Genomic DNA, 12,908 nt, shown 5'->3' on the forward strand with positions numbered 1-12,908 from the left:
CAAATGCCACTTGGATCGGTAAAAAAAAAGTTTGATATTTTTGCGTTAAAGCCACAATTAGAAAAAAAAAGGACGGCAGGTGTTAGAGTGGGTAGGGGGTAAAGCAGGAGTTGGTGGGAGGGGAAAAGCGCCACACAGAGGCCACAGGATAGAAGCACAAGAGCGAAAGATCATCAGAGAATCACACAGGTGACTAAGGCTTATGAGCTGTTGAGTTTCAGTAAGAAAGATGTCACTCAACATACTGTTAGTTACAGATTTATTGATATCACACAACAAAATTACTTAAGATTTCTTTTCAAATAAAACATGCAAGTTCCCTCTTTTTGTCTTCTTGCACTACCCAACGTTTACTTCACAGGTAACCAATGATTGTTCACACTAAAGGCCCTGCCTTGATAAAGTCAATTCTGGACGAAACAGTTGTTGATTGCCCTTGGGGAAATGTAATATGTTATTGTGAGATATTTGCAGTTGGCTATTTTTTAAATAAAATATTATGATACTTTACAAATGATCTCAGTTTTAGTCAGAGCTTGATCGATAGGAGTTATGCGTCCTCTAGGGATGCCTATGTAATTTCCTTATTGTGTTGATGAATATGTTTTTTAAGTTTTTATTTGTTTGCCCTGCATGCATTTTCTAAAACTTCCTATTTCAGAATTGATTGAGCATTTCTAAAAGAATAGTTTTATAACAGGTTCCTTCCAGTTATACTGTCATTTCACATATTGTTTTAGTGACTGATAGGATTCAGCCCCAGGAGAAATTGCTGGCAATAAACGTTCATTTGTTATGGAAACAAAATGTAGATGCACATGCTTTGGTTTTAGGTCTTGGCTGCAGATAGATTTAACCGTATGTAGGCTGGCCTGTTGTTTCCAACACATAATCTATACTTAGAATGGGCTTTGTGCAGTCCCTTGCTCATGATTGGCGACTCAGTTGACTATCTTAGTAGACTGCCCAAGATTTGATAGTTTTACTCCCTATGCTTATGTCTGTCTTGCTCATTTTGTTCTCGATGTTCTGAGTGAAAGAAGTGTATCCGTCCAATGCATGATGGAGGCGACTTTTTTGTTTTTTTAGTATTGAACGCTCCATTGGAGTTCATGTGTTCATTTGCTCTTTACCTACCTAAAGTCTCCCTCTTCCACTCCCCCCAGGTGTGCTGTCATTTCACTTTCCTAGATTTATCTCAGCCCGCATCCCGCCTCTCTCCCCGTGTACCATTTTTTAAATTGTTATTATATTTATACAATGACTTGGCAGTTAGAAAGTGCTGTCAAGATTCTTGTTTCCTTTTTTGCATGCACTTTCATTGTTTTAAACATTTTCATTTACCGTTTGGACTAGAAACAGCCTATAACTGCCACAGCAGCAATCATTCAATCCTGATACTAAAAGTCATAGTTTCAATTGTGTCAATATTTTGTCTCAAGATGTACAGTATGGCATATATATGGTGAGTCACTGCCGCAACTCCGTCCTCAGTTCTTTGGCGAGACTGGTTTGTTCTCCTAGTTGCTGACCAAGAACGTGAAGAAAAGCATTTGTGTTTTTTCTTGAATGTTGATTGATTGATTCATGGACTGTATTATTTCATCAATTGACAGTTATCTATTTTTTTTCCCTTTTCAGCTGTGCTGCTGGCCGTGGCTTGTGCTGCATTTCTTGTTCGGCTCATACTTGTCATATGGAGACACTTTAAAAGGCCGCTGTACAGGTCTCAAGTCTTGAAAGGGTCAGAAAACTCCTACTAAAGCTCAATGATTGCACCGGTGGTGCATGTGAAGGACAGGACGATATTGTGAATAATGTGCCTAACAAATTAATTAGGCGTTTAGTATAAAATTATTGGATCGGTAGATTTGTTCGTAATTTCTAAGTTATAGTTCTGATATATCTGCATAAAACGCATGATAAAAGGTAAAAAATAAGTATCAGATGTTTGTTTTTTGTTCTGCGCTTTCTTTTATAATGCATTAAGAATGGATGTATGAGAATAAAAGAGCTGGCATCGCTGGTCTTCCTGGCGCCCATTCTGTCCTTTCCTATTGAGTCTTTGCTGTAACCATAAACATATGTTTTGGCAAAGGAGGCCATGTTTGATATTGCTTTAAGGGGTGACACAAATCACTCCATCCCACAGGAAGTGACACGCCTCTAACCCCATTTCTACAGGAAATAATACAAATAAGTGGGAGACAGAACCAACTGTCTAATGGTCCCTAGTTTTTAAAGAGCACTTTCTTACATTCACCATGGAATCCATCCGTCATCATACTTAGCAGCATGATCCATGCAACTGGAAATTACCCTGGTGCAGTTCACGTCTTACAATGTTTTCCTGGCTGTCGTGGTCGCTGTGCTTTGGCACCTGTTTTTTTATAGTGGAAGAACACATTGTGATGAGTAACATGTCCTCTGAAATTGGGGCTAGTTCTTAGGATGGCTGCTGCAAGGAGGAACTGAGACCATTTCGGAATGTTGTAAAGACATAAATATATTGTTAGAGTGGGATGTGCTCACTGGATTATCAAAAGACCAAAGAGAGAAGAAGCTCTTACTGGTCACTACAGCACTAACTCATCTTAAAGATTTTGAGAAGAAAAAGGAGACTTGTGGGAGGTCATGGAACATGCAGGAGATGGATGAAGGAGTTTGCTGGTGTGTTAGAACACTGTTACCATTTCTATCCAATAGACCTTTGTGGTTGACTGAGAGGCAAAGGAGTTAGCAGTCAATAAAACAATTTAAAGTTTGTGTAGCTTATTTGACAACACAATAAGGACCAGGATTCGGTGAGTTTATTATACATTAATAATCAATGCAAATTAAGCTTCAGATTAGAAACAGAATTTGAATTGGAAGCATTAGTCAAAGATGTAAATTCAGTTTGGTAGCATCAGACTTGGGACAACATAGCCACACAAGTACAAATGGCAAAAAACAGAAGTTTATGTTCCTTAAAGAAACCCAAACTCTCCTTCTCAGCATGCATAAAGCTTAAAGCCTTCTAACCAGGACTCCAGGTTTAGTTTGAGGATGGTTCAGAATTGAAAATCTCAGAGAAATTTAAGAAGCAAGAAGGTAACATTAACAAAGTAGTAAGGTGTTAGTATGGGGAAGATTTCAGTAAAGATTTCACATTGCTCTGTGGCAAAATCTTCAGATTTTCTGGACATTTACAATACCTTGGGTAGTACACCGTTACTGATACGCGATAAATAGGAAGCTTCTTCAGATTATTAGCTTGTCACGTCTCTGCCAAGATTTTCTTCTCACGCCTCACTATCTCTAATACACATTCATCCTTTCTCTAGCTACTGAAGCCTTAAATCCACATATGCAGAGGAGAGTACATGCAAGGCAAAAAATCACATTTCATATTAAGGCCTAGTTAAATTCGCTATGGTGAAGTTTCACAATCTGCACTTCCGCTACATAATGGTTTTAAAAAATATATTTTGTTTAACACTTTTGAAACTACATAGTGTACAGAGCTACTGTAAAACATCATATATTTGCCAACACACAGTGGCAATTTATAAACCATACAATGCCAGGTTAATATTCACATGACTCACTTCTAATGATGCTTTGTTGTGTATATATCAACATTGCAACCCCCTGTATGTACGGGCTTTCCTGTTTCCTTATTCAGTTTACTAATGACGGATGGAAGTTGCCTGACTCGTCACACATTTTCAGTCCATAGTTTTGTAGCCAGGAGCCCCAGATCTTGGAAAATTTATTTGGGCACCATCTTGCTTTATATCACTTTTTCCTCCCCTATATAGAGGTTCATCCCCGGCCTCCATTCTGCCATCGTTGGAATGTTTGGGGGCCTCAGTATTTCGCTATATCCCTTTTGGCTACTACTAGTCCTAAGTCACAGAAAATAAGGGTATGTCTGGGTACATCTATGTCTGAGGGTATACCTAATAGAGCGTATGCGCATCTCTGGGCAGCTGTAGTTCCTCAAATATCTTGGCCCAGTATTTTTGTATCGAGGAGTATCCCCACAGGGTGTGTATGTAACTCCCTACTTTCCTGCTGCACCGCAGACAATCCGGGGATGCCGCCCACCCAATTCTATAGAGGCGGTGTCTGTCAAAGTATGTCCTGTGTAAGCTTTTAAATTGTATCAACCGTAGTTGCAATTTAATAACTATCTCCATTGGGTACATTAAAGCCGCCTTCCAGTCTACGTCTTCTAGTTCTCCCAGGGTGTCTTCCCTTTGCGCCCTAAGACCCTTTAGATTATCTGGGATATTATTCTTTAGGGTTTTATATATATCCATGAGACAGCTTTTTCAGGTATTTCTCCAATAAGGAGTCATTCCTCAAGTGGTGCATAGTCGGTATGTTGGACATGTCAACCCTCTTAGCCCTCCAGGGATGCTATCATTGCAGGTATTGATATCCCTGGTTATCAATTAACTGGATTTCCATTGTAGGGAGCTGAAGGAGGTCAGTGACTCTCAAGGAGGTCTCCCAGCATGGATGTTCCGATTGCATCCCAGGGCCAAAACCCCCTCAGTTTGCCTAGTCCTGGTAGGCGTGTGCCCTCCCAAATTGGGGTCTCCTTTGTAATTTTCTTATCCAATTTTTATTTGTCTCTCAGCTCCTTTCCAGGCCTCTATTGACCTCTGGGGCGCAGGTAGGAGTTGCTGTAGTCCCTTGCCCCATGTATGTAGTAAAGGTAAGTGCAGGATTCAAATTGGCTCCTCTCAAGTGCGTATGTTGGGTGATCCCCTGGTTAGTGTCCCCACTCATTAATGGCTATCAAATGTGCAGCGCAGCAGTATGATCTTATGTCTGGGAGGTCAATCCCACCATTGTATTGGTTGCGTTGGAGTGTTAGGAGTGCAACCCTCGGCTGGCCCCCATCCCATAGTAACGTTTGCAGCTGGTCGTTTATTGTTCTAAAAACATCTTCAGCTATCTTGTTATAGGTATTTTGGAGAACCTACAGTATTTGCGGAAGCGTGATCATTTTAAAATGGCTGCTCTACCTAGTAAAGTCAGAGGTAGCCATCGTTCTACCTGCTCATGGAAGTCTGTTAAGATCCTATGGATATTTCGGGTGAGGCTCAACGTATTATTGGTAGTTATGTAGATACCTAAGTATTGAAATCCCTCATGTTTTACTTGCAGTTGGCAAGGGAATTCACGGGTGTGGATAGGTCCATAGTTGGATAAAGATTGGTTTTATTCCAGTTAATTCTGTATCCCACATGCCTTCCATATTGCGCAAATATGTGTAGTATGAGTGGGAGTGTCACAGTGGGGTTGGTGACATATAGGAGGATGTCATCGGTATATAGAGAGATCCTTTCGTCATGACTTGAATCGGTGTCCTAGGTAAATCCGCTTATTTCTGGGTGGGCCCTGACTAGTCATGCTAGTGGTTCTAGTATTAAAGCAAATATCAAGAGTGATAGGGGGCAGCCCTGTCTAGTGCCCCGTTCCAGTGAGAAGGGTTTTGAGATAGCACCATTGACCTGTACCTTTGCCTGCGGTGAGGTATATAATAATTTGATCCAAGCCAGAAATACCAGACCGAAGCCATACTTCCTTAGTGTGTGTCGCATGAATGGCCAGTGTACTGCATCAAAAGCCTTTTCTGCATCTAAGGCTAGGAAAATGTGGGGGTCTGTTCTATTTTTAACCCTAAATAACAAGTTCAATAGACTATGCAGATTAAATCTTGTCGATGTTCCTGGCATGATCCTGACTGATCTGCATGCATCAGAGAAGTAATAACTGACAGCAGTCTCGTTGCTAGGATGGTGGCAAGTATTTTGGTTTCTATATTTAGGAGTGATATTGGCCGGTAGGATCTACACTCTGTCCGGGGTTTCCTGGCTTTAAGAATAACTACTATTGTGGCCATTCGGAGGTTAGGGGGAAGTATATCCTCTGTTTGTGTTTCCAGGTACATTTGCAATAGATAGAATTTGCCTTGAAAAATTTGGCGGTATTCCATTTGGTCCTAGGGTCTTCCCAGTTTTTGGTTTGCCTATTGCCATCACTACGTCTTCTAGGGTAAAGGTAAGTTCTTTCTCAAGAGCCTCTCGGTCTTTTGAGGACAGGGAGGGGAGGTCAACCGACTGGAGGTACTTTTAAATTTCGGTACCTTCTGCCAAGGTCCTGGCTTTATATAAATCTGTGTAGTACCCTGCAAAGGCGTCTGCTATGTCTTGTGCTGCTGTTAGTATGCTACCTCTACTGTGTATGGTGGACACCCATCAAGTTTCTCTCTCTTTCCTTCCCAACCATGCTAAAAGCTTCCCCGTCCTGTCCCCAGTCTCATAAAGGCGGTATTGTGCGGCCAGGCAGAGTGATTTTACCTCTCGGCGGGCCAGGGCAAGATATTTCTTGTGTGTAACTGATGTAAAAGGAGTTGGTCAGTGTCTAGGCCTATATCCCTTTCCAACTCCAGGAGCTGACTTTCCAAGGCTTCAACCTCCTGCTGTTTCTTCTTCTTTTTTTGTGCTATTGTATTTTGTGCCCTGTCTCGTAGTTCGGGGTTGAAGGCCTCACAGACGACCACCGCGGAGGACACTGAGCCCTTATTTTCGCAGAAATATAGTTCGAGTTTTTCTTACTATCCTGGACGATATCTGCGTCTCGGAGATTCCATGGGTTGAGTCTCCATTGATTATATGTTTTTTGGAGGCGCCCTTCTATTTTGAGCCATAACGGGGTGTCCTCGGACAAGCCCCACGCCAAATATTCTACCGTGATCACCTGCCCTATATCTCCAGCTGGGGCTAGAAGGTAGTCCAGTCTGGAGAGGGCTTTATAGGCACCCGAGAAATATGAGTACACATGCTCTGTGGGGTGGTGTAGGCACCAGAGGTTGGTTAGGTCCAACGTTTGCATGAATCTGGCCGAGGGTGTGTCTCCTCGTTGCTCATGGTTTCTGTGTGTTCGATTCATAGACGGATCCGCCACGTCATTGAAATCTCCTCCCACTATAAATGTAGAGGATTCAGAGCCCGTTAGGATCCCCGTTACCTTTTCCAGGGTCTGTTACTGTAGTCTTGGGGGTGCTCAGACACTAATCAGAGTGAGTTCTTGTCTCCCCCAATCTCCTAGTACTGCAGTGTATATACCATTTGGATCCACCCATTTTCTATGTATCTGAAGGGTGGTGTCTTTTTAATGAGGATCGCCACCCCACTGGAGCCTGTAGAGAATCCTACATGTGCCAATGTTGTGTATGTCCCCCTTCCGAGAAAGGCGCAGTGGGTTTCTCTGAGGTGTGTCTCCTGGAGGAGGACTATATCTGGTTTCAGTCTCTTGAGATAGTCACCAGCCCTCTATTAATCTTGTGGGCTAGACCATTGACAATCCATGTCATATCGGAGTACCCCTCCTCATCACAAGTCTGAACTGATGGGTCTGTCATGGTTCCTGTCTGTGCGCTGCCTGAAGTGTGGATATGTCTTCATGTGTGCGGTCTTGACGTCTAGCTGCTCTATAATACATCTTAAGCTGCCCTTTCCCCTGTTTCTTGGAAGCCGTGTTGGCCTTCCCTCCCACCCCACTCTCTCCCACTGCCCATGCACTTTCCCCGAACTGTCAACATGACAACTTTGTCGTAGGTTAAGCCTGAGAGGTCTGTAACCCCCCATCCCCCTAATAAAAGAACAACAACAACTTAACTAGGGATGTGTCTAAAAACTTGACCTTTAGACCCTTCTTTGATGTATTAGGAGAGTCCCAAAAGGGGCACCCAGTGCCGTCTTACTGTTCTTTGACCTCTGACTGGCCCAGTGTGTTTCATCCTTCCTCGCTCTCTTCATGCCGTAGTTGCAGGGGTTTTTCTTGTGCTGCTGTGCCTGGTTCCTGTTCCTCCATGTGGGTGATCTTTTGCAAAACAGGGTGCTCACTTTCAGAACCGGTCGAGAGTTCCAGTTCCGTAGGGTCAGGGGTTGACTGTGTTCTCGGTCGGGTCTTAGAGAGGTTCTTCCCAGTTTTAACTTGTGGCTGACCTTCATCTGTATCCAAGGCATGGATTTCTTCTTCTGTGATCCACCCCGATGTGAGAGGGGTGCCTCTATGTAGCTTGCCTGTGCGTCCTGGGCCACGCTTCAGTTTCAGCCTTTGTGACCGGGTTTTGATGTCTGGCATGTGAAGCACTGCCGGATATTCTGCCGGATCGCTTCGTTGCCGCATGGAGGGAGGTTCTTCTATCCAGCTCCATGTCTCCTCTGGTGTCTGAAAAAATAATGTTTTGCTTTTGCAAATGACATTTAAATTCACCGCAAAAAGTAGCATGTATTGAATATGAAGGTTTTATAGTTTTTCTTTGACCGAATCGAAAGTTCTCCTTTGTTTCTGGACCTCTCAAGAGTAGTCTGGAAACACTATTATTTTTGATTTTGGCAAGTCGGATCTCCCCTATCTGCTGCATCTCGTGGAGTACAAGGTCCCGGTCTTTGTAGTTCAGGAAACGGGCAATTAGTGGTTGTGGGGGGGATCCGCCGGTGGTCTCAGGCCCGGCATTCTATGAGTCAGTTCAATCACAAAACAGGACGAGAACTGTGCCTTCGGAAGAGAGTCATTGAGCTATTTATGTAGAAAGGTTTGCTCGTCAGATCCCTCAATGGCCTCCAGAAAACCTATGAATCGTAGGTTGTTTCTATGCGTACGATTTTCTGCATCATCTACTTTCCAGGGGATTTCCTTCATGGAGACTGAAAGACAAGTAACCTTGCGCAGGGTGTGAGTTGTATCTTCGACCTCCGATATGCGTTGTTTTGCTAATGTGACTTTTTCTGATATGTTGCCTAGGTCTTGTCTCAGTAGGGTGCCGTCAGAGCGTATTTCGTCCATTTCTTTTGCTTCCAATACTCCTCTGGAGGATTGTATTGCCTGCCAAAGGATGGCATTATCAGGCACATCCCCACTGTCTCTGGGGGAACGGCCAGCACTTTTGCATATTTGTCCATGTTCCCTTGTATTTGTGGCTTCGGTTCCTTGTCTCTTGCCATTAGGGAAGAGTGTGATCGGTTGTGTATTGGGGTATTGATCTGGACTGCGGCTGACCGAAAGATTCCGTCTGGATTGTTCCTTCCAGTCTCTGCATCAATGGCTCTTACTTCGTGAGCGTTGGCATTTATAGGCAGGCCTTTCTTTTATCTTGGCTTTTTAACCCTGGGGTTCACCAAATATCGCACAGCCCTGGCGATCTTCCCAGGCGTATTTCTTCTGTTTTGAGGAGGGCCTATCAGCCCAGGCACAGTATAGCACCTATTCTGGATTGCACGCTGGTGTCTTATCGCCAAGGCAGCAGTTCCATCGAGGCCCGTCCAGTTGCGGCAGCATTTTTGATCTAGGCCTCCACTAGTAGTTTGCTGTGTCTTTCGTAGATCTGGCGGGGTTTGGCCCGGAGTTATCTCTCTAAGTTGTGCCTTCGAAGGGGGTTGTCAATCCTGATGTGGCTATCACCAAGGATGGGGCTAGGGTTGCTCTTGATGGGCCTGGTTTTCATCTCCTTCAGAACAAAGGGGAGGTTCAACGTATGTAAGTGTACCTTGCAGAGTCATTGACATAACTAAGGTAATCACCATACTGGTCCAACCTTGTGACTTATGTCCAGGATATGGTTGGTGAGAGCCCCATCTCTTTTCCCCGCTCTTTGTATCCTCAATCTCGCTGAACAAATCAAGAATCAGGTGAAAAATCTTTTGGCTGCCATCACACCTTGAGTCCTTTACTTTTTTTACAGTCAGGCGACACTGGGTTAGCTACATTTTTGTGTGAGTAGTATGTTAATAGTTTGCTTTTGATTCACTGACTAATAACATTTGTTATCTTACACATTTTTGTGAAGTGCACTGTTCATCATTTCACTGGCCTTCTGACACTGTTGGTTGCTTTGGTACACAAAGGGGAGTCTGCTGAAAGAGAGTTATTCCAGTGATAGGGCTTCATAAGAGAATCGGGTTTCTGGCTTTGGTATCCTTGCACCACACCACCCAGGAGCACAATGGATAGTTGCCCCCTCAGTGTGGTAATTCTTTGTATTTTGCAGGCATTCTTCACATGAGATGATGCACGTGCATAAAGAGCAGAATCTCTTTGTGTGTGGCAAACTGATGTTTGGGCACCAAACGTGTTTGCAAAAAAAGAAAAGTTAGCATTCTTATTAAACTTTTCAACATTTGCATTAAGGAATCAAGTTTGTTTGTGCAGACTGAAAAGCTGATATTTGATAACAAAATGTGTGTGTTTTATTGAATTGGAAGCTGCTGTTTGGGGATTTAATTTCTATATATATATAGTCGCAGATTCCTTTACTTAGAATATCCCCAGGCGTCAGACTGGATCCGGAAAACTTTCTGCAGCAGCACCTCTGCGTGCCGGAGGCAGCGACGCACGGCTCCACCCTGACGTCGTTCACAGATGTGACGTCAGCGGAGTCATATAAGCCCCTCCCGGCGCACTGACATCAGTTTTCGTCGGAGAAACTTTTCCGAGGAGCCACCACCAAAAACTGTGAGAGTATGGGAACAGTGTGCGAAAAGGATGAAAAAAGAAAAGAAATTGAATGGTGAAAAACAGCACCATAAAGGACATGACCCCGCATATTACATCACTCCTGACATGGTCAGTGATATCACTGATGATATCTCAAATGATGATATCCCAAATGACATTACTGATGATATCATCCAGTGAGTGTGAGTGTTTTATAAAAGTTTTTGAGTGTTCGACATATATACTAAGATACTACAAAAGTTTAATTACTATACTTTTTGTACTAGTAACACAAACAAAACTATTTTTAACATATACTATGTGAGTGGCTGTGTGACTGTGTATCTGTGTGAGTAGGTGTCTGAGTGGCTCCATAGGTGTCTAAGTGGGTGTATGGGTGAGTGAGTGGCTGTGGAAATGCAGGAGCAATCCTTTTGTCTGTTTCCTGCCACCTCGGGCAGAGAAACAGACGAAACCTCTGCTTCCAGCAAGCAAGAGCATTTTGTCAGCTCTCGCCTGCTGGAAGCGGAATATTTCCTCTGTCTTGGCAGGTGCTGTCAAAGCAAACAGCTATATCCCAGGGGTGGGCACCCCAGGACATATCAGGAACCGGCCTTGGGGGATGGCGGTCTCCGGGCCACTATTCACTCCAAGTGGGGGTGGGTCTGCGCACCCCCCCCTCCTGTGAGCACGGGCCGGCCCTGGGGGGGTGTTGTTCCACACTATTGACCTCCAAGTGGGGGGGGGCTACACGGCCCCCTCCTTCTGTGAGCACGGGCCGGCCCCCGGGGAGGTGGTGGTCCTCAGGGCCTTATATGGCCTAGGATTGGGGCCGCACAGACTTCTCCCAGTTGTATTTACATTTTAGGGCCCGGGAAGGTAGTGGGCCTCGGAGCCTGGGGGGGTCCGCGTGCTCCCTTATTGGTTTTAATTTAGTCCCAGGGAGATGGTGGTACCCAGGGCTTGAACCCACCCCAGGAGGTGGGTCTGTATGGTCCCCTCCAAGCTGAAAACAGCCGCGGATAAGTGGTTGTCCTCGGGTCTCAAAAGAGCCAAGGAGAGGGTCCGTGCTGCCCCCTCCATTATATTAAAAGAGCCCTGGGGAGATGGTAGTCCACTGAGGTTTAAAATAGCATCAGGAGGGGGCCCCCATGCGCTCCCTCCTTTTATTATTCCTGCGTGCCCCCGGGACCTGGCCTACCCGGGGGCTAAATAGTAGAAAAGTGCAGGAGCTAGTGCTTCTTTATTTCAAAATAGTCAGCGGGACCAAAAAATATAAAAACATGCTTTCTTGCCCCCGGCGGGGTCCTTATGGGACCACCCCTCCCCCTCCCCTATCCAAGAGGCATAGGGGTGAGGGTATTCCTACCCTGTCCCCTTCTCTTTTTTTAAAACTTTTTTGTGGGACTTGGCTGAAGCAGAGTCCCAAGATGGCTGCCAACACTTCCTGGTTGAAGTGTTGGCAGTAAATCATATTTCAGCACAGGGATGTCGGATCCTTGGAAGATCCGTGTCCCTATATATAAAAAAAAAAAAAGAAATTCTCAAAAGCTACTGAACGGATTTACATCAGATAACAAAAATGGTTCTTTCTGGACCAATAGCTACCTTTCTGCCTTTTCCTGCTTGACTGATCTCCCCGAAACTTTCCATGCGCAATAAGAATCACAGGACACTTTTTGGGGGAAAATTTCGGGAAGATTCTTCAACTGGCGCTAAAGGTATAGGCAAGTCAAAAAACGCTTTTCCTATGGAAACATGGTCCTAAACATGACTACCTACTGGCGACCACCAGTAGGTAATACATATATCTTCAAGGTACATAGATGTGGAGTTAGGAATAGTAAGTCTTTCTAACTCTATATGCACTTACCTTTTGATATTTTGGTTTTGTCGATGATATTCTTTTGCCACAATATTCCTATCCTCGATATTAAGTAGTACGATCGCAACATATCTTGTCCTGAATATTATGCTGTTACTCCAAGATTAAGACCCATAACAACTTCAGTACTTTCACTTCGCTTACAAATTGTCTTTGACTAAAGCCCCGGTGGCTTTATTGTCCACTATGTTTCAGTCATTGTAGTGAACATTTCAAGGATTATGGGAATCCCACAGACTGTCCAAACTAATATTTAGTTTCTTAAAACTTCCATGTACCAACGACTCACTCATAAACTGTATACACTTAGCCATCCCTCCATTAATTAAGGCAGAAATAATCTCCTCCTTAGGTCTCTAAGACGAGCACCTGTTTGTTATGGAGACAATATGAGGAGTGGGGGCTTTTATAGTTGACAAATGAGGTATATATCTTAGTTTCAGTCATTGACAGTCAGTGTCTATAGTGCTTGTTCCACGTTTCCTAGGGCCACTTTGTCTGAGCAGACAGCAGTGCAATAAAT

At 44.0% G+C, this 12,908-nt stretch overlaps 1 protein-coding gene across 3 annotated transcripts in view; it reads left to right on the plus strand.

The window, feature by feature from the left end:
- Positions 1 to 2,029, plus strand: part of LOC146821544 (uncharacterized) — a 239,848-nt gene extending 237,819 nt beyond the window's left edge. For all 3 annotated transcript variants that reach the window (XM_085612534.1, XM_085612532.1, XM_085612533.1), the window contains exon 8: positions 1,642 to 2,029. In XM_085612534.1, the coding sequence (XP_085468660.1) occupies positions 1,642 to 1,763 (122 nt within the window). In that variant the 3' untranslated portion in view covers positions 1,764 to 2,029. The remainder of the gene's footprint in view (positions 1 to 1,641) is intronic.
- The last annotated feature ends 10,879 nt before the right edge of the window (positions 2,030 to 12,908 follow it).

This window comes from Triturus cristatus, chromosome 6, assembly GCF_964204655.1.
Source record: "Triturus cristatus chromosome 6, aTriCri1.1, whole genome shotgun sequence".
Lineage (NCBI taxonomy): Eukaryota > Metazoa > Chordata > Amphibia > Caudata > Salamandridae > Triturus > Triturus cristatus.